The 24,670-nt window shown below is 38.8% G+C and overlaps 1 protein-coding gene across 1 annotated transcript; it reads right to left on the bottom strand.

Moving 5' to 3' along the window:
* Nucleotides 1-20,852: 20,852 nt before the first annotated feature.
* On the bottom strand, nt 20,853-24,243 carry LOC115988695 (adenosine deaminase-like protein). The gene is made up of 11 exons (XM_031112293.1): nt 23,990-24,243; nt 23,791-23,861; nt 23,400-23,491; nt 23,251-23,310; nt 22,899-23,129; nt 22,729-22,805; nt 22,551-22,620; nt 22,354-22,467; nt 21,457-21,523; nt 21,237-21,341; nt 20,853-21,147 (listed from the first exon to the last, which is right to left on the bottom strand). Exons 1-11 carry the CDS (start codon nt 24,064-24,066, stop codon nt 21,023-21,025), a joined length of 1,089 nt encoding a protein of 362 aa, XP_030968153.1. The 5' UTR covers nt 24,067-24,243; the 3' UTR covers nt 20,853-21,022.
* Between the last annotated feature and the right edge of the window lie 427 nt (nt 24,244-24,670).

Genomic DNA, 24,670 nt, shown 5'->3' on the forward strand with positions numbered 1-24,670 from the left:
GGTAGGATTGGTAGGATAGGTAGAATCTCATACGATCCTACAATCCTATACGATTTTACGTACGATCTTACCATTTTTACGATTCTAGTGTGATTCTAAACATTTTGATAAGGTGGGATCATAAAATCATGTGATCCTACAATCCAGATCGTGATTTTGACAACCATGGTAGTGAGCACCATTAGACAAGAGCATCCTAACTCATAATATTGGCTCAGATCACTTTCGTCCCCAAACATTCAACATGAATAATAGCACAAAATAGCTATCTACATCCTGTACATTTCATTTCCAAATGCTCAACAAAAGCTTCCATATTGAATCAAGCATGAGAATTATAGGAAAGAAAACTATTCAAGAACATTCAAATAAAAGCATTCCCATTAGGTGTGTCAAATGCCAAATATTTGGCATTTGGCACACCAAATATCAAAAAACCCCTCCCATGAGATGTTCCAAATGTTATAATTTTTGCCACACATGAACGGTACGAATGAAAATGCTAAAAAAAAAAATTATTCATTTTCTCTATCTACCTTTATGACTTTCTTTCTTCCCTCTCTTTCTTTTTTCTTCTTTCTTTCTCTGCCACTCCCTTCTTCTCTGTCACACTTTCTTCCTTTTTTCTTCTTCTTTCTTCTCCAGAATCTTCACCTCTCCCTTTTTTTCCTTTTTTCTTTTTTCTATCACTCTGCGCCTCTGTCTCTCTCTTCTTCCTTTTTTTTCCCAGTCACACTCTCTCTTTCTTCTTTTTTTCTCCACCTAGACCGTTGCCATTGAGATCGGCCATCGTCGTGGAGTTTGGCCTCATCGATGAGGTCAACTGGTGATTTTTTTTTTTTTTTTTAGGTTGTGGATTCCATGTGATTGTGGGTGGTGGTGGAGTTGGGTTGATTACATGTGATTTGGGTTGTATAAATGGAGTTGATTCATCTCTTCATTTTTTTTAGAGTCTTGTGTTGATTTTGGGGATATTTTTTTTAAGTAGTATTGGGTGGTGGTGGGTGGATTGTTGTTGGTGGTGGCGGGTTGTACCTATGGCTGTGGGTGGTGGTGGCAGGCTGTGCTTGTGTATAGTGGTGGGTTTGGGTAGTTTTTTTTTTTTTTGGTTGTGGATTCCGTGTGATTGTGGGTGGTGGTGGAGTTGGGTTGATTACATGTGATTTGGGTTGTATAAATGAAGTTGATTCATCTCTTCATTTTTTTTAGAGTCTTGTGTTGATTTTGGGGATATTTTTTTTAAGTAGTATTGGGTGGTGGTGGGTGGATTGTTGTTGGTGGTGGCGGGTTGTACCTATGGCTGTGGGTGGTGGTGGCGGGCTGTGCTTGTGTATAGTGGTGGGTTTGGGTAGTGTTTTTTTTTTTGGTTGTGGATTCCGTGTGATTGTGGGTGGTGGTGAAGTTGGGTTGATTCCATGTGATTTCGGTTATATAAATGGAGTTGATTCATCTCTTTATTTTATTTATTTTTTAGAGTTTTGTGCTGATTTTGGAGATTTTTTTTGGAAGTAGTATTGGGTGGTGGTGGGGGGTTGTACTGTGGGTGGTGGTGGCGGGCTGTGCTAGTGTATGGTTGTAGGTTTGTTACAGTTTTGTGCTTGTATTTGTGTATGGTAGTGGGTTTTTATTTTGTATTTTTTTTTTATTAATGGTTTTTTTAAAAAAATATTTTTATATATAATTTTAATGTGTAAAATTGAAAAATAGAAGATGTGATGAATGGTGAATTCTAAAATGGTATATTAAAATAATAAAGAAGGTTTTTTGATGTGTCAAAATGACATATTTATAGATCACCTGATAGGAATGCTCTTAGGACATGATCATTTACAGTGCACAGCCATTATCTAAATGCCATCCTTGCTTTCCTAGATGACAAGCTACAGTGCTGAGACATACAGCTGCTCATGATCTGGAAATTCATCTCAACCAAATGGCTTGTCTCACCTTTTAGTTTGTTAAACATGGAAAATGATTGATAGCACAAATTAAATTGCCGTCAATATGAACTGTCATATTGAGGCAAGACCGGGAAATCACCGTATAATGGTCCACTTAAAAGGCAGGACTGTGACTAATACTTTCATCTTTGCGAATTGCAACTGGTCATAGTTCTCTGTTAGTCATGTCACATGGTACAATGAACCTTACCTCACTTGCAATGAATCAAAAGTTGAATAAGAAAAAGTTATTATTTACTATTTATTAAAAAAAAAAAAAAAGAATGAGAGAAAAATTATCATATTGCTCCTAAATGAGAGGAAGCTGTGGGAGTTGCTTTCATAATTAGTTTCATTAACATTCCTCTTAAATTAATCAATAAATCTAGTAACACAACTGATATGTTCTATTATGATTGCCATAAAATGAAAATTGTACTAGTAAAAGTGATGTTCCCATCACAACTTTTTATTTTTAGTTAGATTTTCATTAGTAATACACGCACAAGTTGTGACAGGTATCACAACTTAGAAATCTTAACAAAGACATGAAAAATTATATACCACTCCATTGTTCTGATTTTATTTTTAATTTTTGGTTAAAATCAGCAAAACCGTGTATTGGTAGACATTAGACTTAGATATACAAATGCCATGACATGATTTTATGTTACATCATGTAAGGATTAAAATAAATGAGGCTTGCCATGAGTTTTGTAACTTAATTAATATTTTCTGTTATTTTCAATGAAAGCGTCTCGGGTTCAAATTCCTCTCTCCTAAGTCTAACTATTGAATTATTAAAAAAAAATGAGGTTTATATTTCCGTAGCTCTCATGTAAGTATATTTATATATTTATAATTTTTTTAGTGTTATAAATCGCTCAAAGAAAGATAAAATTATATTCTTAAAAAAGAGAAACTAAATATAAACATGTACTTTAACATTTAGTTGACGAAATGATTTTCATTTTTTTTTTCATGACAAAGACATAAAAAAAGGAATAAGGAAGTTGTAAAACTTTTTGGCCAAAATAAATTTTTTATATATAACTACATAAAACACCAAATTCTACGGCTAATGTATTAGAAAAGCAAAATATTAAATTATAAGAAATAAATACTATTGGTCCCAGAAATAAATATTGAAAAGAACAAGATGTGAATGTGAGTTGGAATCACTACCTTTATTACCACGATTTTTCTTATTGAAAAGGAGATAATAATTTGAATATTTATTTCCTTTATTTTTATAATTAAGTCAAGATTTGAACCTTTGATATTTTATTTAAACTCACATAAGAATTTGAGTTTTTTTTTTTTTTTTTTTTTTTTTAGAGAGTTTCAACCTATGACGTGCGCTTCTGATGATAGCTATTTATCATCACACCAAAATAATCAGTTTTTGTATAGACAGGAATTGAATCCCAAATGGCCAAATCTCTTATTCAATTATCAAATATTTTATTGGTTGAGCTAACTAGAACACATAAAAATTTGAGTTTGATAAGGCATGCTCATATTTAAAATAATCTAGAAAATTTATGGGGTTTATAGAATTGACCATGCCTTCCTCTGCGAGTGAAAATACCATTCTATCGACAAATTTGACCCAGAATTTGGAATCATCCTCTGATTGCGGAGTATATATTGTTATTATTTACATTATTTTAAACTACTCCTATATACTTACATAAACAAATCTCTATGGCCTTTTGTTTTGTTTTCTGTTCGCTTCAGCTTTGTCTAAAATGTTGCGTTATTCTCTTGACCTTTCCGCTGGAGCTTTCATTTGACTCCCTAGGAATGATCCCAATAATGTGATCCAACTCAAACTCTTGATTTATTTATTTTCTTGGGAATTTCTAAGGCAATACTATTACAGTATTAGCTAAGGATGGACTATTGCAGACGATGACTTATCGAGATCTTTTACTACCACTATGAAAATCGTGTCTAATCATATTAAATAATTGATTCTCAGATCATAAGCATGTAAATTAGATTATAGTTAAGAAAATTAATTCTTTCCTATTTCAAATTTCAATGGTATTCATCATGTAATTAAAAAAAAAAAAAAAATCTAAGGTTTGTTTGATTAGACGTTTTGAGAGATTAAAATAACGTTTTTAAAATCTAAAACTTTGTTTTGCAACTACAACTCCTCATAACTTTTTTTTTTTTTATTCTCCACAGTTTTTTAATAGCTTATACAAACACATCCCTAAATCTAAAATGGACACAAAATTTTGGTTTTGTTTTCCATGTGTTGATAATGTTGCTCTCTTGAGGGAGAGAGGTGTTTAATAAAATATGAAAAATTCGTTCCTCAAAAAGGAAAATAAATTGACACATTCCTTCAATTTGACAATAAAATATGAATCTGCTAGCATCGTGGTTTGTGAAAGTCATACCTTTCGGTTGTTTGAAAGGGTAGGGGAAACGAATGTCTGAATAGAATAGAATAGATATTTTTTTTAATTTAAAAAAAAAGAATATTCTATATATTCTTAGTTTGGAAGTTTTGCAAGATATAGGATGTGACTAAGAGAGAACGCTAATTTCTTGCAAAATTCATTATACTCGTTAATTGCCTTAAAAAAAAAAAAAAAAAAATTAAGGGTAATTACACCCCTCTTCCTTAAGTTCTAAGAAATGGCACTCTAACCTAAACTTAAGAAAAAAAAAAAAAAACACATTTTTTCTTAACATCCAATTGACCAAACTTTATAAAATTAATATTAAAAATATTGTATACCAACCTACCATTTGCTTAAGGGTGGTTTTCCAAAATTATCCTATTTCATAATTAAAATTAATTGTTTTAAATTTTTTTAATTAAAGTGTACTTTAAAATATTAAATGTGAATTTTGTTTATTATTTTTTTCCCTTTTTTTAATGGGTTATAGAGAGATTTGCCATTACAAGTTTATGTTTTTTTTTTTTTTTTTTTTTGTCCCTAAACTTTCTCCTTACATATATTGTAAATTACATTTTTTTTTAGAAGACATCATAAATTATGTTAAAGTCACATTTTAAGTATAAATTATATATGTATATGTATGCAGTGGTGGAACTAGAAAAAATATATATATATATATATGTATATATAATTAAATTCAAAGAATGACCTAAATATGTTTATATACACATAAACTATGTTTGTAACATGGTTTAACATATGTTTTTTTTTTCCCTAAAATAAACATTTTTTATTTTCTTACATTTAACAAAGTATTTACATCAAGTATATATATCATTAATAAAAATTAATTTACCAAGTAATGTGTTAAATTAAATGAACATAAAATATGATAATAATAAAATAAATAAATAACCCAAAAACACTCATATAATATATTACTATAAAATAATAACCTATTACATGTTTAAAAAATAAGATGTGTATTTTCTAAAAAAAGTGAAAACTCATCTCTCCCTTTCTTGTTTTCCCATCTATTAGAGAAGACTAGTTCCACCCTCATCCTTCTCTCTCCTCCTCACCCTAAGGAATTCAATATTTCTAATTCATCATCTTTCCTTTGAAACTAATTATGATGAGACTTCAACAAAGTAGCATAAAAAGAGCATAGCACCCAAATGACAGACTCTCATTGTTTTCCAAACCATCATTTAGGTCGACTAAAAGGTTGCAAATCAGCATGAAAGAACTGCTAAGAATTGATACTAACCCTAAACCTATTCCCCAATAACCAGGAGAGATATTTTATAGCAAAAAGTGTGGGGATGGTTCCTAGGGAACCTGTGAAGGTGTAGATGTACATTGAAAGGAGTAATATTTTCCAGAGCTTGAGACTAGGGGAAGAAATGATTAGTGCAATTCCAAGTCCAATGCTGAGTAGGTAGAGTGCACATGCAAGAAGTTTCTTTATATTAGAGAATCTAAAAAAAAAAAAAAAAAAAGGCTTAAAATTGATCCTATCAGGGCAACAGGAGCTGATATCATTGAAAAAATTGGAATGCTTTTGGAGCCCACTTTTGCCCCCATCTTGATACCAACTGCATATGGCGTTATCTGCATGACGAGGGCTGACTCTAAAGGCAGCTTTAGAAAGACTCCCAAAGCATGATTCATGTACTCCATGAAACGCCAACTTCTTAATGCACCCAAGATTTGGAAAAAAAAAACACTACTCAACTCCACTCCACTTCCCTTATTTAATATCCCTCGGACAGGTTACATATTACGAATACGATAAAAATTAGCTTACATAAAAACCTTTTCTTTGATTTTTTGGACGATGGCGTAATATGGTAAACTCCTTCAGGCGTAATATGGTAAAGACAACTGGCGTACACCAACGATAACATGAGAAGGCCTACTAATAAGCCAAAGGACAATAATGTTAGGCAAACCCTGTTGTTCAAAGGAAGGCCACTAATCAGTAAGAAGGAAATTGCAAGAGAAGAGGTGAAGCATATGTAGAAGAAGACATAACATACAAATGCCTTTCTTCATCGTAATTTGCCATTATCGCCTTTCCGACGATACATGCATTTTTGCTGCAAATCGATCCCTCTGTGGCGTCTGCTTGCCAAATTCCCCTAGGAGGGCTTATGGCCGACAGAAATGAAACAGTTAAACTAGTCCACAATGTTTTTTTATTAATTTTGTTTATATATATTTAGTTTGCCCACCATCATGAAATTTTTTGGCTCCACCACTGCATAAACATATACATGTACATGTACATAAACAATTTATACTTAAAATATGTCTTTAACATAATTTATGATGTCTTATATATATATATATATATTGTAGGGTCACGTTTTTCGGGTCAGGCCCAAGATACTTGGGACCTTAGACCTGTGAGCCTGGTACAATGAATTTGTAGAGAGTGGGTCAAAGAGTTAGGCTTTTGGTTTATGAACAATGATAATCACGGTGTTCTTCATGGATCGAGTCTACCAGAGAGGATTGCTCCTCGGCACGGTTCAGGGAGCTTTTTCCAGTGCCTCCAGTGGGATGGGAGGTCTCAGCCCCCATCCTTGAGCCCCCATCCTTTCCATCTCCTTTTACTCCCTTTTTATAGTAGTTTTCTTCCTTCTGAATGGGGTCCCTAGGGTAGGTACTTGTCCCATCAGCCCTTCCCTCTAGTTTTTGGGAGTGGTTGTAAGGACATAGAAGTATGGCTATGTCAGGTTCAAGGCATTGAATGCAATAATGGCAGCCTTTTCCTTAAACATTTTCGTTTTCTCCATTGTCCTTTTCTACTTTAGTGTTTTTCTTGCTCTGTGGAATGATATGGAGTGCCACTACTAGTGACAGGTTGCCTCTTTTATCCTCGACTATATCCATGCCGAGGAGGGTTCTCCCTATGACCGAGGAGGGGGTTTTTCCTTGGGCTGAGCCCCTGGCCCAATGTAGACATCGACATGGGCCTTTTAGTCTTTTACTCCCCCCCCCCACAATAGCCCCTCAAAATCCTGCTGTCCGGTTCTTCGGACGGAGAGAAGGGTTCTGGTGACATTGGGCCTCTGTCACGGCTTGCCAAGTCTTGCCCTCCATTAATGCCAAAATCTCTTCGTTTGCCTGAAGCGCGTTCCTGGCTGTGAGACATACTTTTAGTCTATCCAAGCCGCGTTCTTGTTGTTTCGGTACATGAGGCGCGCTTTAATTGGGGCCCTTTCACGAGGTGACATTAATCCAACAGCTGAAGACTACTTTGGAATTTGAGCGAGATTTATCTTGTTTGTAATCCCTTCTTGGAGATTTGGGGCCAATTGATTGCCTCCAGATTCGTCCCCTATATAAGACGCGGGGTTGGAAATCATCCCCTTTTATTTACAAACCCTTAAGTTTCTCAGGTTTCTAACTCCCAAATGTTCCTAAAGTCCCCACTATGAGAGTGATTGAAATTTAGGGAGTGATATGGTCATGATTAGGGTGAGGGTGAAGGAACAAAATCCTCTTCAGAAGCCTTGGATATTTTCGAGATTCAGAATGGCCCAGTTAGAGCAAGGGAGGCAAAGGTTGAAAATATTTCTCTCCCTTGACTAGACCAGAAAGGAGTCTTTCTTCCTTCATCCAAAATCCGAAGCAGGTGTAGGTCGCATCAAATTTTTGATGCGACAGCATTGGGATTTTCATCCGGCGCCGTGTGCTACACATGTGAGGGTTTGGGCTTACTATTTCCGGTACCATCCATACTTGCTCGACTGCTGCTAGAGAAATACTTGCTCGATTGCTGCTAGAGCAAGTATGGAGATTTTGGCGTCCCTACTTCTTCTTCTCTTCCACCGCAGGTGCCATCTAGACTTGCTTGGTTTTCGCTAGAGCAAGGTCGTGGATCGAGCGCCTCCGCTTCTTCTTCTCTTCCACCACTAGTGCCATCCGTACTTGCGCTATTGCTGTTGGAGCTAGGTTCAGGATTCGTCGTTCTTGTGTGCCCCCTTTTTTTTTAGTTAGCTTCTGATATAGGCTTGTCTAAGCCCTTTTATGTACAATGTACTATTTCATTATCTAATAAAAGATGATTTTATCTCATTTTGCGTATCCTTTCTTTTCTGCAACAATTATTTTGTGAATGGATGTGCTGGTGTCTTTTCTTCCAAACGGTACTTAGAACTGATGCCATTGCCAGTAAAGAGTTATCATTTTGAACTTATCAAAACTGTTGGGCACAACAATACCGACTTTAAGTAGGTTAACTATATAAGACTTATTGGGATAATAGCCGTATGTTCTGTACTGTGAACGGGGTGGCCACCCGAAGACGTGTAATCTAAAATAAACTGTCCAAGGGGGTCACCGGGTACTGGAGTTCTTTTCCACATTTTTGACGATATTCACCACTTTAACTAGCTTTAGGCGTCTGGTTCGAGGACCGGGACATGACTGTACCTAGTCCAAACACTTAGAAAGGTACCATTGTGTGTTAGTTTCCATAAAGTCGGAGGTCCGAGGGCCACGCAAGACCTCTATTCCGCCTAGGACTTAGGCCTTTCTTGAAGTAGCTAGTTTCCTGTAGGTTTGAGTCCGAGGACCATGCAAAGTCTTAGTTCAGTCTAGCACTTAAGCTTTTGGAGTGACTAGTTTCCCCATAGGTTTGAGTCCAAGGACTATGTAAGACATTGATTCTGTCTAGCACTTACGCTTTTGAAGTGACTAGTTTCCCCATAGGTTTGAGTTCGAGGACCATGCAAGACCTTGGTTCTGTCTAGCACTTAAGTTCTTGGAGTGACTAGTTTCCCCATAAGTTTGAGTCTGAGGACCATGTAAGACCTTGATTCTGTCTAGCACTTAGGCTCTTGGAGTGACTAGTTTCCCCATAGGTTTGAGTCCGAGGACCATGCAAGACCTTGGTTCTATCTAGCACTTACGCTTTTAGAGTGACTAGTTTCCCTATAGGTTTGAGTCCGAGGACCATGCAAGATATTGGTTCTGTCTAACACTTAGGCTCTTGGAGTGACTAGTTTTCCCATAAGTTTGAGTCCGAGAACCATGCAAGACCTTGGTTCTGTCTAGCATTTAGACTCTTAGAGTGACTAGTTTCCCCATAGGTTTGAGTCCGAGAACCATGCAAGATTTTGGTTCTGTCTAGTACTTAGGCTTTTGGAGTGACTAGTTTCCCCATAGATTTAAGTCCGAGGACCATGCAAGACCTTGGTTCTGTCTAGCACTTAGACTTTTGGAGTGACTAGTTTCCTCATAGGTTTGAGTCCGAGGACCATGCAAGACCTTGGTTTTGTCTAGCACTTAGGCTCTTGGAGTGACTAGTTTTCCCATAAGTTTGAGTCCGAGGACCATGCAAGACCTTTGTTCTGTCTAGCACTTAGGCTTTTGGTTTGATCCTCAGCTTCTTTCTCCAGAGGGGATTCAGCGGACTAGACCATTAGGCCCTCGAGAATTAGCCCTTTGTGAAGTGCACGAGGCACACATTTAACGTCAAAAGCCCCTAAGACCACGTTTCGCTTAGCAACCCTTCCCGCGTAATCAACGCTTCGAAGTGTGGACCTGAGTGGAAGCTGAGTTACGACAATGAAGGTGTGTTTTAGGAAATAATGGGGAGGCTTTCGTGTAGCTTGTACCATCGCCACAATGATCTTCCTAAGGTACTCCTACTGGCAGGAGCTTGATCCCACTGTAATTAGCCGTTGCACTTACTAACGCACAAGCTCTTCCCACAGACGGCGCCAATTGTAGGGTCACGTTTTTCGGGCCAAGCCCAAGATGCTTGGGACCTTAGACCTGTGAGCCCAGTACAATGAATTTGTAGAGAGTGGGCCAAAGAGCTAGGCTTTTGGTTTATAAATAACGATAATCGCGGTGTTCTTCATGGATCAAGTCTACCAGAGAGGATTGCTCCTCGGCACGGTCCAGGGAGCTTTTTCTGGTGCCTTTGGTGGGATGGGGGGTTTTAGCCCCCATCCTTTCCATCTCCCTTTACTCCCTTTTTATAGTAGTTTTCTTCCTCCTGAATGGGGTCCTTGGAGTAGGTACTTGTCCCATCAGCCATTCCCTCCAGTTGTTGGGAGTGGTTGTAAGGACAGAGAAGTATGGCCATGTCAGGCTCAAGGCACTGAATGCAATAATGGCAGCCTTTCCCTTAGACATTTCCGTTTTCTTCGTTGTTTTTTTTTTTTCCTGCTTTAGCGCTTTTCCTGCTTTGTGGAACGATATGGAGTGCCACTACTAGTGGCAAGTTGCCTCTTTTATCCTCAGTTATATCCATGCCGAGGAGGGTTCTCCCCTTGGCCGAGGAGGGGCTTTTTCCTTGGGCTGGGCCCCTAGCCCAGTGCAGACATTGACATGGGCCTTTTAGTCTTTTATCCCCCCTCCCACACACACACACACACATATATATATATATATAAACATAATTTATGATACATGCAAGGAGAAAGTTTAGGGACATAACAGAATTTAGTAACATATTCAAGACACCCTTATTTTTTAGTTGTAATGGATACAATATAATTTTTTTAATGTTATATAATTTTATTTTGACCCATGGTAAATTGACACCTCACTTATTGTGAAAACATTATAATATTTTGTCATGTTCTCTAGAAAAAACAAATTCATATGGTCATACTTACTTGGTAGCTGGAAGTCATGGATGTCAGGACTGCTCAATAAAGTGAGGAGCCAAATATACTATACCATAAATAGATACTATCCCCTTACCCTTAAAGAGAGTATAATAACCCCAGTCTACGCTCTACGGTAAAAATTAGCTTACATAAAAACCTTTTCCTTGATTTTTTGGATGATGTGAAATATTGCCCACACCATGGCACGTATTATATCGTGGATCAAAATTGCTATTATTAGGGTTATTAGAAGATACAGAGGCCGTAAAACGATTCCATAAGTGGTATGGTAAACTCCTTTAGGTGTAATATTGTAAAGACAACTAGCATATGCTAACGATAACGTGTGGAGTCTCATTGATAAGCCTAATAAGAGGAAGGTTGTTAATCAGTAAGAAGATAATTGCAAGTAGAGGTGAAGCATATGCAGAAGAACGACATAACATGCAAATACCCTTCTCTATCGTAATTTGCCATGACCACTTTTCTTGTGATAGATGCATTTTTGCTGCAGATCGATTCTTTTGTGGCATTCGCTTGCCACATTTCCTCGGGAGGGCTTAGCACTGCTTGGAAGGATATTGTTTCTTCACCCTGAAAGATATTGTGTTGACCTCTCTCTACGCTCTACAATATATAATGGTTAAATAGAATACTCATAATATAATTGTATTTTATTTTTGATTATTTGTAACAGATTAACTCAAATCCTTTATATAATTCAAGACAAATATTGTCTTTCATTAAGTCATGTTTAATTATTTTGTATACTATTTTAATCATAATATATATATTTTTAAATATTTGAAATCAATTTTTTTATTGTTAAAGTGGAGGATATTATTCCCTTTTTAAATTGATTTTTCCTTCATGGCCTAACATATATTGACATTTTTTCTTCTTATTTTTTGAATTTTCTTCAATTAAATAGTGTTGCTATGATGTTATAATAAAAGAGTAAAAAGATATAAGGGGTAATTACACTCTCCTCACTTAAGATTTGGGGGAATGACACTTCATCCCAATGTTAAAGGGAAAAAGCACTCTCTTTCCTTGAGGTTTGAAAAAAATTAACACTTCCCCATTTTATTTATATTAGTAATGAAATATTCTAAATTTTTATAAGAATCTTTTTACAAAAGTTTAACCATGATTGGTAAAAAAAAATTACTGATAAATTTAGAATAAAAATGGAAAATTTATCAAGTATCAAAACACTTGCTCCACCCTCAAGAAATCCATTTTGCTCCACCACTTCATAAACATATACATATACATATACATATACATGTACATATATAATTTATACTTGAAATATGTCTTTAACATAATTTATGATGTCTTCTATAAAAAATAAAAAATAAAAAATAAAAAATACAATACATGTAGGAGAAATTTTAAGGACACAAAAAATTTTAGTAAATTTTTCAAAACACCCTTATTTTTGAGTTGTGATGGGTACATTATCATTTAAAAAAAAAAAAATTTATATCATTTTATTTTAACCAATGGTAAATTGACACCACACTTGTTTTAATCACAAATCTCTCCATAACCCATTGAAAAAGTTTTTTTTTTTTTTTTTTTTTTTTTTAAATTTTAAAAAAAGCAAAATTCACATGTAGTATTTTAAAATACACTTTAATAAAAAATTTTAAAATAGTGAATTTTAATTTTGAAATAAGATAATTTTGGAAATATTCCTTTAAGCAATTGGCAAGTTAGTACATAACATTTTTTTAATATTAATTTAACAAATTTTGATCAATTGGTTGTTAGGGAAAAAGTGTATTTTCCCTTCAAGTTTCGGATAGGAGGTGAGTATAATTACCCAAAATATTTATATTTTTATCTTCAAGACTTCAACACAAATAAAATATAATGGACATTGTGGGTCCGGGAAGTTTACAATCCGGCCCAAACTCTGTCTAGGCCTAGGGCCCGTGCCGAGGAGGTCTCTTGCCGAGGACGAATTGTCGATGGCCGGGAAGTAAAGGGGAACGACTGAGAAGCTACCCTGTCCTCGGCACTCCAGAGCTTCGATGGGAAAATCAACATCTTGGTAGAGGCTATCCCCAGACAGTCCCCTGAAGGGGATGTAAGTGGAAGGGAGCCCATAGGGAAGCAGGGTGTAGGATTGGATCAAGGAAGATGCGTCCCCTCCGCATTAAATGCATCTGCCAACACCCAGATCCGATTAATGAGAAAAGACGTTGGGACGGTGTAAACTTCGATCTTCGCAACTAGTAGAAAGTAAGACGGGATGGTTGATGGGATGGATACAGAAATAAGCCCCTGCCTGACCTACAAGCGGAGGGCCAGGATTAACCAAGACGGACTATATAATAAAAAGGTAGGTGCACCAAGCAAAAGGCTGGGAAAAATGGCTAGAAACCAGAGCCTCCCAGCCCACCTCCAGGAGAAAGGCTCCAGGGGTGAAGGAAAACTTAACCTTGTATGAACACCACGAAAAACCCACCGCCTGACGACCAAGGCCTAGCCTTTCAAACCCACGCTCTACAAATGATATTGTTTGGGCCTTTTTATGTGCGAACCCAACACTGTTACGATTCGTTACAAATTGTGTCCTTACAATTGGCGCCGTCTGTGGGAAGGCTTGTGTGTTGGCATAGGCGGTAGGTCGGGATACTTCCTTTGTCATTTCTAACGGTTGGTTATAGAATTTTAGCGTAAAGTTCCGCTAAGGGCTATGCTTCTTGATTAGGGGCTACGTTTGTCAGCGTTAATCGCGCGGATAATTCTAGGGGCTTGGCTGAGGAACTAACTCCCTTAAAACCAAGTTCCAGCGCTAGAAGAAAACTAGGTTTTGGACAGAATCAAGGCATTGCATAGTCCTCGGACTCAAGCCTGTGGGGAAACCAACTACCTGGATGAGGAAAACTAGGTTTTGGACAGAACCAAGGCATTGCATAGTCCTCGGACTCAAGCTTGTGGGAAAACCAACTACCTGGATGAGGAAAACTAGGTTTTGGACAGAACTAAGGCATTGCATGGTCCACGGACTCAAGCCTATGGGGAAACCAACTACTTGGATGAGGAAAACTAGGTTTTGGACAGAACCAAGGCATTGCATGGTCCTCGGACTCAAGCCTGTGGGGAAACCAACTACCTGGATGAGGAAAACTAGGTTTTGGACAGAACCAAGGCATTGCATAGTCCTCGGACTCAAAGCCTGTGGGAAACCAACTACAACTAGGTTTTGGACAGGCTGCAACGGACTCAAGGGATGAGGAAACTAGGTTTGGACAGAACCAAGGCATTGCATGGTCCACGGCCTATGGGGAAACCAACTACCTGGATGAGGAAAACTAGGTTTTGGACAGAACCAAGGCATTGCATAGTCCTCGGACTCAAGCCTGTGGGGAAACCAACTACCTGGATGAGGAAAACTAGGTTTTGGACAGAATCAAGGCATTGCATAGTCCTCGGACTCAAGCCTGTGGAGAAACCAACTACTTGGATGAGGAAAACTAGGTTTTGGACAGAACCAAGGCATTGCATAGTCCTCGGGCTCAAGCCTGTGGGGAAACCAACTACTTGAATGAGGAAAGGACTCAAGCCTGTGGGGAAACCAACTACTTGGATGAAGAAATTGGGATCAGTAAGACTTAGCTACTATGCGTGACGTCGAAAATGGTGCCTATATCTTCGTAAAACGAAGGTTAGAAATGAGTCTAAAGCCTTTGTGGGTGCAAGTAAGTTAGGGTTTGGGGAACATGATGATAAATGTATTGCATGCATAGATATTCGTACATGTTAAAGTGAATCAGCGCAGAATTCATAAACAAATAGTGCGTATCCACGAGGGCGGCTAACGATGTCACCAGAAGGAAAAAGGAAAAACAAGATTTCATATATACATGTTCAAATGCTTGCAAATCATCAATAAACTAGGAAGTTTTTGAAATAAGAAGAAACAAGTTAATCGTTCAAATAGAAACGAATACAAAAGCCTAGCCAAGACTTCTACTTTTTTGCTTTTTTGTCGGTCACGTCCTGAGAGGAGGGAACAGATTCAGCTTCGATGTCTGGAAGGATGGTCCCTTCTGGGAAAGGCTGAACAGGGCCAGCACTGGTACTCTAAGAGACCACGGCCAGGGGAATGGCCTGTGGCGGCTGTGCAAGTGTGGTTGGCTCCTCTGTACTAGACACCTGAATGCCAACCACGGGCTCAGCAACCTCTTTAGGTGCCTCAGAATCCGTGTGCTAGGATATCACTATCACATCCTGAAGTTCTCCTTCTTTGGGCGCCTTGCTAGAAGAACCGCTGGCCTGCAAGTCTTCCGACGGGGTGATCTCTTCCTCGGGTTGATCACACGTAGCCGCGGAGCTGGTTGAAGTGGCCTCGCGGATGGCCGCCGGGTAGAATATGCTCTCCGCCTTCCACAAATCAGATGACGCATCCACCCCAGCTCGCTTCAATGCTTCTTCCCAAACCTGGGAGCAATAAAACCTACACACTCCAGGAATCTGCGCCTTAAAGGTGGCCTGGGTCTCGGCTACTCCCAGGTTGTAACCATCATCCTCGGCCGTATTCTTGGCAGCCTCTGCATCATTCCTGGCAAACTCAGCCTCCTGCTTTGCCCTTTGGGCTTCATCACGGGCATATTCTGCCACTCCCTTTTCATGCACAGCCGTGGCCAGCTGCTTATTTAAATCCTCGATCAGGTCTTTGGCTATTCGCAACTGATCCTTGGCTTCAAGTGCACGCTTTGTTTGGTCCTTGGCCTGTTTTTGGGCACTAGCAAGGCCCGCCGAGACGTTATCCCTCTCGCGGGTAGTTATTGTTAAGTCTTCCTTGACTTTGGCAAGTTCATTTTTAGAAGCTTCGAGAGTCTTCGAGGTCATAATGCGCTTCTTGCGCTCGTTCTCGGCTGCCTTACTCCTGTTATTCACCTCCTCCTCCATCCTATAGGTTGCCTGGAGAGCCTGTCAAGAAAGATGAGCGTGTGGTTAGTAACAGATTAGTGGCAAGAGCTAACAAAGTATTAGGTTTCGAGAAATCTTATCATGCCCAAGTATCTCTTAGTGCTGAGAAAGACCTCCTGCATCCTCATTCTCCTCAGTTCATCCATGTCATTAGGGAGCAACATGGTTCTCCCTAATGCGTCCGCCACGTAGCCACCCTCGCCATCTCCAAGGTCCCTCAGAGAGGCCGTTTCCAACAGTGGACCCCCGTGAAGCATTGGGGCAGGAAGCCAGGCGCTTGGTAGGGACTGGGACTCAATCCCCTTTCCCTTGCCTTGAGAAGTTTGGGCTTCAGTTTCTTTGTCCTTGCCTTGGTGTCCAGTTTTCAGTTGTTTTGTGCGCGGGGTCTCATCCTTCTCCTTAGGAGGTTGGGATTTTCCCTCGTCCACAACATCCTTGCCCTTGGGGCTCCTCTTTCTCTTGGGATCAGCGCCTTCAGGTCGAGGAGGCCGAACAAGTGGAGAGGAAGTGGAAAGTTCGGGGCGGGTGGATTGTGGTTGGGACTTGGTGGAGGATGACCTGGTTTGGATAGTAAGGGGCCGAGGTGGTGGAGGAGGAGCATTGGGTTGTGGTGTCTCCTGGGTATCCTTCCCTGGTTGGTCCTCGAGGAGTTGGAGAAGGGGGGTCAAAGGTATTCTCTTGACTCCCATCTCGGCTTGAGAAGAGGTGCCTATTAACGACAATTCCGCCTCAGACAAGGCTGGGTCACCTATGTCACCAGGAGGGTCCTCGGATTGGTAGACTAAGTCAAATACCCCGAACCCTTCCTCCGGTTGATCTGGCTCACCTTCGTCCTCTGCTGCTTGATAAGACGAAGAGGGGCCCACCTGGGGGATGTTCTCGGGGACAGCTGGCTTCTGGGAAATTAAAAATCCCTTCTCGACTACGGTAATTTTTGGAAGCCAAGGACGGCAGGCACTGACCACATGCTTTGCGTCCCCAAATGACTTCTGAACAGGAGGGTACCCTAGTATTTTGTGAGCTGCACGGACTTGGCCATCTCTGTCATTCACGAAAACCGCCGCTTGTAAAACGGTCTCCAAATCCGCCCGATTGACCAAGTGAAAATGCCGTGTGTAGGCGTGTTCATCTACAAAAAAACAAACACATATGCATGGTTAGTTATCGAATAACATTAGATTGGAATGGCATAAAGGGTTATCCCCCTTCCATCTCCAGTACCCCACCTGGTTCTCCTTCTACTACGGGGCATGGATCGCCATCGTGCCATTCCCTAGAGACGATAAGGAAATCCTTGTTCAGTCCCTTGTTGGAGTCAGGGAGGCACTGGATCAACCGAACCCTGTCGTCCCTCGACCTCATGTAGTAGGTTTTCCCTTTCAGTTTTTGGAGGTTATAGCACCAGTTCACGTCATGATGGGTCAGTCTTAACCCCATCTTCTCATTTAAAGCGTCCACGCACCCCAGAATCCTAAAAATGTTGCCGGCACATTGGGTGGGGACCAAATGGAAATGCCTGAGATAACCCCTCGTCACTGGCCCCATAGGGATTCTCATGCCTCCCTCAACAAAGGCAAGGACGGGAATTACCACCACGCCCGTTCCCCTCCTATAGTGCCATTCCCCCATCTTACAGTGCTCCAGACTTACGTTGGGGGGAATCCTATAATCAACGATGAACTTATTCATCGCCTCTTCAGTATCGACCAATTTCCTCAATCTCAATTTAGTCGCCTTTGTCATTTACTAAAACAAATCTAACCCGCGACGGAAAAGAAAGGGAGCCAAAGAGAAATAAACTCAGAAAAGAAAAAACGCGAGTTAATGGAGGTAGGGAACTTACATAAAAGGAGAATTATGCTTCGGATAGGCTTTATGTGCTTGAGATAGACTTGAATTTGGGCGGAAGTTCAGATGAACCCAAGATACACGCACTAAAACTTTTAAGTGCAGAACTGAAGAGACGGATCCATCTCCAAAAAATCTTTTATACTTTCTAGGGTAACTGCACGCCCTTTTCCCGCCTAAAGAGGCCAGGAGATCACCACCGTTCGATTTCCATCACATCGTTGAACGTGGGAAGCACAAAGCCGCCCGTATTTAATGAGGCCACGTTTCGCCTTCCAGGGGCACTAGGAATGTGCCTTGGGCAGGTGGAAAGCCTCGGGAAACGATAGGTGACAAGGACCGACAGGTATTGGCGGATCTCTGATGTCATCAAAACCCTCCCATCCGTCCGAAGAGACGGATAGCAGGATTTTGAGGGGCTATTGTGGGTCCGGGAAGTTTACAATCTGGCCCAAACTCTGTCTGGGCCCAGGGCCCGTGCTGAGGAGGTCTCTTGCCGATGACGAATTGTCGATGGCCGGGGAGTAAAGGGGAACGACTGAGAAGCTACCCTGTCCTCGGCACTCCAGAGCTTCGATGGGAAGATCAACATCTTGGTAGATGCTATCCCCAGACAGTCCCCTGAAGGGGATGTAAGTGGAAGGGGGCCCATAGGGAAGCAGGGTGTAGGATTGGATTAAGGAAGATGCGTCCCCTCCGCATTAAATGCATCTGCCAACACCCAGATCCGATTAATGAGAAAAGACGTTGGGACGGTGTAAACTTCGATCTTCGCAACTAGTAGAAAGTAAAACGGGATAGTTGATGGGATGGATACAGAAATAAGCCCCTGCCTGACCTACAAGTGGAGGGCCAAGATTAACCAAGACGGACTATATAATAAAAAGGTAGGTGCACCAAGCAAAAGGCTGGGAAAAATGGCTAGAAACCAGAGCCTCACAGCCCACCTCCAAGAGAAAGGCTCTAGGGGTGAAGGAAAACTTAACCTTGTATGAACACCACGAAAAACCCACCACCTGACGACCAAGGCCTAGCCTTTCAAACCCACACTCTACAAATGATATTGTTTGGGCCTTTTTACGTGCGAACCCAACACTGTTACGGTTCGTTACAAATTGTGTCCTTACAGACATATTAGTAAAATTATGGGTATATATATTTTTTTTTTTGGGTACAATATTTCATTTCATTTCATTTCCTTTTTTTTTTATTAACTCCTAAACAAACTTGAGGCAGATTCTTGTAACTCGTTGCTATTGGAGGAGATCCTAAGTTCAAATCCCCTTTCCCGCTTGTAAGGGAAAAAAACCCTCTAAGATTACAGCTCCCCATTCATTTCTAATTTATCTTTTTTATTCCATCATGAAGGCTTTAATCACCATTAAATATGCTTGCGTTCCCTTGTACAAACGGGTACCTCAAATTCACTCGAAAGAACTAGATAAAAATGTAATGCACAATGAATGGAGTTTCAGTCTAATGGGTGGAAAATCAACTTCTAATTGCAAGATAGAGCCTAGGTGGGTTGAACTGAGTAGCGAGCACCATTAGGCAAGGGCATCCTAACTCATAATATTGGCTCGGATCACTTTTGTCCCCTAACATTTATCATGAATCATAGCACAAAATAGCTATCTACATCCTGTACATTTCATTTCCAAATGCTCAACAAAAGCTGCCATATTGAATCAAGCATGAGAATTGTAGGAAAGAAAACTATTCAAGAACATTCGAATAATAGGACATGATCATTTAAAGTGCACAACCATTATCTAAATGCCATCCTTGCTTTCCTAGATGACAAGCTACAATGCTGAGACATTCAACTGCTCATGATCTGGAAATTCATCTCAACCAAATGGCTTGTCTCACCTTTTTGTTTGTTAAACATGGAAAATGATTGATAGCACAAAATTGCTGTCAATATGAACTGTCATATTGAGGCAAGACTGGGAAATAACCGTATAATGGTCCACTTTAAAGGCAGGACAGTGACTAATACTTTCATCTTTGTGAATTGCAACTGATCATAGTATTCTATTAGTCAATGAACCTTTACCTCACTTGCAATGAATCAAAAATTGAATAAGAAAAAGTTATTATTTACTATTTATTACATACAAAAAAGAAAAAAGAAAAAAAGAAGAGAATGAGAGAAAAATATAAATCTATTAAGTTTGCTTCAATATAACCACATTCCCCTCCACTAACTAAAAGACAACAATCCATTAACTTAGAATTTTTATCAATTTGAATGATACTGACCTTGAAAAAGTTCACACTGATGTGGTTGGCAAGGTAATATCTAGTCATTTGGAGTTATATGCTCACAACTCTCAATCATAGTTCTTGATGTAGAGCCAACAAAGTACGATGGAAAAATTTCGTTGAAATGTCTGGACTATTACGTGTGACAGCATTGTCTTTTTTTCCCATTTTGACAGACATGGGATGTAAAGTTGTAAACAGATCAGAGGTGGAGTTCCCATAATACCATATGCACTAGTAAAATTTTACCATTCAGACTTCCTGCATTTATTTTCTGAATGAAAATTTAATTTTCTAGCAGAGCAAAAAAAGGTGGCACTAGTACGGCTCCATCATCATCTCACTGAGGTTATCCTTTTTCTTTTCCTTAGTGTCAAAATGAAGAAAGACAACCAAAACCAAAATGTTCAAAGAATTTGGCAAACAGAACTTAGGAATCAGCACCTAAACTTGTTTGGAACAATAACAAGCATGTGGAAACAAAACCTAGGAGTCAGCACCAAGCTATTGAAGGAAAAATTCCAAATTGTCCTCACTGGAGTACAATAGCGTATGCTTATATAGACTCCATAAGTCTATAGCTAAAGCCTACTCCTATTGGGCTTGGGTCAAAGCCTAATTTTTGAATTAGAAAAATACCCTTAACTTCTGGAAATTTTATATGAAATACTAATATCCTAATCAGCTAATAAAAATTATCATAAAATCCAATGGATCAATAGGTAAGAAAAATGATTTCAAAAATTAAATAGAACTAAATTTAAATTGTCTTCACACTTCCCACATCTCAAAACACATGAACACAGCATAGATTAAATAAAATTAAGATCATTAAATAAAAATATTGACCATCTAAATGCATGGCCATGGTCTAACGACTAGTTTTCCTTGATCAGGTGACACATGGCTACCCATACCTCCAGGCTGCAAACATGCCCCTCTAAGAGCAATGTCATTATAAATCTTGCTTTTTAGTGGCCAAATCGAAAATCTTTCTCAGATCCTGCTTAACTCCATCATCTGCAAATATAAATTCAATTGCATTTTTTGCCAGCTGAAACATTTCCCTCTTTCCAAGACCTGGGCAGTTCACAAATGAAACAAGCAGTCAGTGATGATAAGCTCTTTAATCCAACTCCCAGTACCTGCACCACTAGATTAATACCTACCAAATGCAGAAGCAGCAACTTTGTACTCATTGGAGAGACTGGTGGAGAACACACCAGCATCATCGGTGCAGAGGACTATCGGATGTTTTGCATTATACAGATCAGCTGCATAATTAAACAAAGTGTTATATTAGAGATATTTTGAAGTTTATCAGTAGCAAAGAAGGAGATATGTCACTTAAGGATAATATATTTCACAGGCTTGTTCAGAAGACCTAACCAAAATGGTGAACATCTAGTGAGGAAACTGATGCAGTCACAACGTTGGAAGTCAGACAAATTTCAACCTGCAAAAATGTGAATAGACATAGAAGTTAAAATAGTTATCCAGCCAAATATTTAAAACCAACAATACTGCAAATGTTTCTAGGATCAAGTGGCATCTCCTCCCTCCAAAAAAGGTAGAGGGTGAGATCACAGGTTTAACCCATGTGGATGTGTGAGCTTTATTTGCCTATCCAAAAAAAGACTAACAAATTTTTAGTCTACAGCCATTTAAAATCTTTAGGTGTTGCCGTGTTGCACAATTCCTTAGGTGTTCTACCTTAGGTTCCCCTTTAAATTTAATCATGAGGCTGTATTGGCCAAGGAGCCACATAAGAGAATCTCATTGTACCTTGAGGGAAACTAACACCTTTTGGGTTGCATTGGTCAATGCAGCAACATGGTTGAATTTAATTGGGGAACCTACGGTACAAGTACAACACCTAAGGAATTGTACCTAAGTTTTGCCCTTGCAGAAAATAATGAAACTAGGCTAATCAACTTAAAAGAAAGACATCATGGATGAGAGGTATTCAATCATAAACAGGTGACTAAATGAAAGATGTCTTTGGTTCCTCACAATGAAAATATTCCAGAAATGGTATAAAAAAGAAACTTCCAAACTCATTTAACAAACTATAATAAGTTTCACAACCTTTGATAGACTTAATTCCATCAATTAATCATCTACTAAAAGTTTTAAGATTGGATTGCTAAACTAATTGAAAAGATTCTGGATTTTGCCTCTTTTCCTTCACATCTGTTCTATGGAAGTCAAAAGTAGGCATTCCTTATCATCCTAGAGAAATGAAGGTTCACATCAAGAGAAGGAATAGTTTCACAAATATCTAACCGGGATATTGTAATGTTTCAATTTCTTCCAATCATCCTCTTCAAAGTAACAAGCATGGCCAACCCTCTGGGGAATAAAGTCTAACATTGCTTGTATCTCTTTCGGATTAGGAACCTACAAGCACTAAGTTAGGAAAATAAGTTAGTCAGGGTGAGTTCAACAATAACAGCTGTAGGCATTTGAAAGAACAAACGTACCTCTCCACAGTGAAGAGTTATATAAAGACCATGTTCTCTAGCAAACTCTAATGCTGGTAGATATGTCATCCTGATTTAGATACAAAGAGAACTTGGGATTATAACCTCTTTGTAATAAATAAAAAGGAGAAGCTTGTCGACTACAAAAAACTTGGAGTAATAACTAGCGAGTATGTACCATTCACCCACAACAGGATTTCCAGAAAGGTCAATACCAAGTACTCCTAAATCTCTCATTTCCAGTGCAAGCTTAACCTGCAATAAGTGAGGAAAGATGATTAAACACATCTCCTGTCAAACATATGACCTTAAAAAAAAAATTCGTGACAGACCAATATTCGTACATACAGTTTCCATCGCAGCTGCAGTGGACTCCCGACGGTCAATACTCAAAAGAAGCCGAACATATATCCTTTTTCTTTTTCCGTCACATGCATCATTTATGGGTAGTGATTCCCTAAGACTTCCAGCATCCACATTATGAGGTGCAAAAGCAACATCAACTGTACTGACAGCCCTTAGACCTTCCATTACCGCTTCCATATAAGAACGTTTGGTCATTCCTATAGAGTCATTTCTCTGCAAAAAACTTAATCAATGAAATCTGCATACTGTCTTAATATGAGTGAACTACCCCCCCCCACCCCCCCAAAAAAAAAAAAGAAAAGAAAAAAAAACTCTTAGGACTTCATTGAAGTACCTTTGGAGTAGTTCTTAACTCCAGGTATACCACATTTTCAGAGGCAAAATCTTCAATAACCTGTCCTTGGCCAAAAAAAAAAAAAAAAATTTACATCAATGTACAGAATTGGAGTTAAAGCTTTTTCATGTATAGGGAAAGTTTCATACTTCTTGGGTGATTCTTTTCACAGTTGTGTGGTCAGTAGTAAGAATGTGGATCAGGTCAAACAATTTGAACACTTCAGTTAAAGAACGGTCATCTGAATCAAAGAATGTATAAAGTTTCCAATGTGAAGATTCAATAATATTATAATTACACTTCCAAAGGGGACATAGGAGTCAGACAACTAAAAAAACAAAAAAAAGAAGCAAACTTTTTTTTATCAAACATCGAAACCCCACCTCAACTAAGCCAATACAATAGGCTGTACTTAGCACAATCAAGTTGAGGCTTTCCATTATTTAAGTACCAAATAATGATATGAGAGCAAAGAGTTGAATTTCATTTCTTTCCTAATTTTTCTAAGCAACCAAACAAAAACAAGGGTAATGGGCATACTTTTCAAGATAACATGTTCCACATCTGAGAAAACTATGACACCCTTTTCACCCAGTACTCGAGCAAGTTCTCTGTAAGAAAAGAACACCTCAGTCAGTATAAATAAAACACTTTAATGAAGCAAACGTTCTTCTTCAACCAATAAACAAAGCAAAAAGTTAAACATTTTAGCCCCAAGAAAGAGACATGGAAAGCTTACAACAGTGTGGAGTCTCTAATGGATCCATTGAGGTGAGCATGTAGTTCTACCTTTGGCAATGAAACACACCACTCCATGTTTCTCTCTGTCTCCCTGTCTCTCTTTCTCTCTTCCTTTCTCTGCCTTTTGTTCTTATCTCACTCAGTTTGCCGTTTGCGTCTAGTTCCACTCGACAACAATGATACGATATCTAGTTGGATTTGTGTTTGGTTGACTCTTTGTGTTGTTTTTGGGCTTGAAGTCTCTTCTCCTGGGCCCCTTAAGCTAAATAGTTATCAAAACTTTAAATCGTGGGAATTGTGGAAACCATGTCACAGTGGTTGTATGATTTATTAAACTACACCAGATGAAAACAATGTTTTTATTTTTTGGATAGAACTGATGAAAACAATGTGGTAACATTATACATTATATTACAACCAATTATGAATTTGGTTTAAATATAATAAAGGAAACTATAGAGTATACAGAAATATGTTGTGAAAATTTTCACATTTGGTCCAAAATAAGGTGCATAATAATAACATGACTGTAATTCTGGAAATAATTTTAGGCATATGAAAACAATGAGGGTTTCTAGTGGGGGAGTCAAATAAGTTTAGTGATACTTTTTTTTCCTTCCCTATGACATGTTGTGATTAATGTTTAACAAAAATTGAATCAATAATGGACCCATATAAA

This window comes from Quercus lobata, chromosome 5, assembly GCF_001633185.2.
Source record: "Quercus lobata isolate SW786 chromosome 5, ValleyOak3.0 Primary Assembly, whole genome shotgun sequence".
Classification (NCBI taxonomy): Eukaryota; Viridiplantae; Streptophyta; class Magnoliopsida; order Fagales; family Fagaceae; genus Quercus; species Quercus lobata.

What these genes read in the sequence shown, in the direction of transcription:
- LOC115988695 (XM_031112293.1), bottom strand. Translation starts at nt 24,066, where the DNA reads ATGGAGTGGTGTGTTTCATTGCCAAAGGTAGAACTACATGCTCACCTC. An exon ending in TGAAAAGAATCACCCAAGAA is followed by an intron (nt 23,311 to 23,399) that starts GTATGAAACTTT and finishes GGCCAAGGACAG; the next exon opens with GTTATTGAAGATTTTGCCTC. An exon ending in TAACTCTTCACTGTGGAGAG is followed by an intron (nt 22,468 to 22,550) that starts GTACGTTTGTTC and finishes TAGTGCTTGTAG; the next exon opens with GTTCCTAATCCGAAAGAGAT.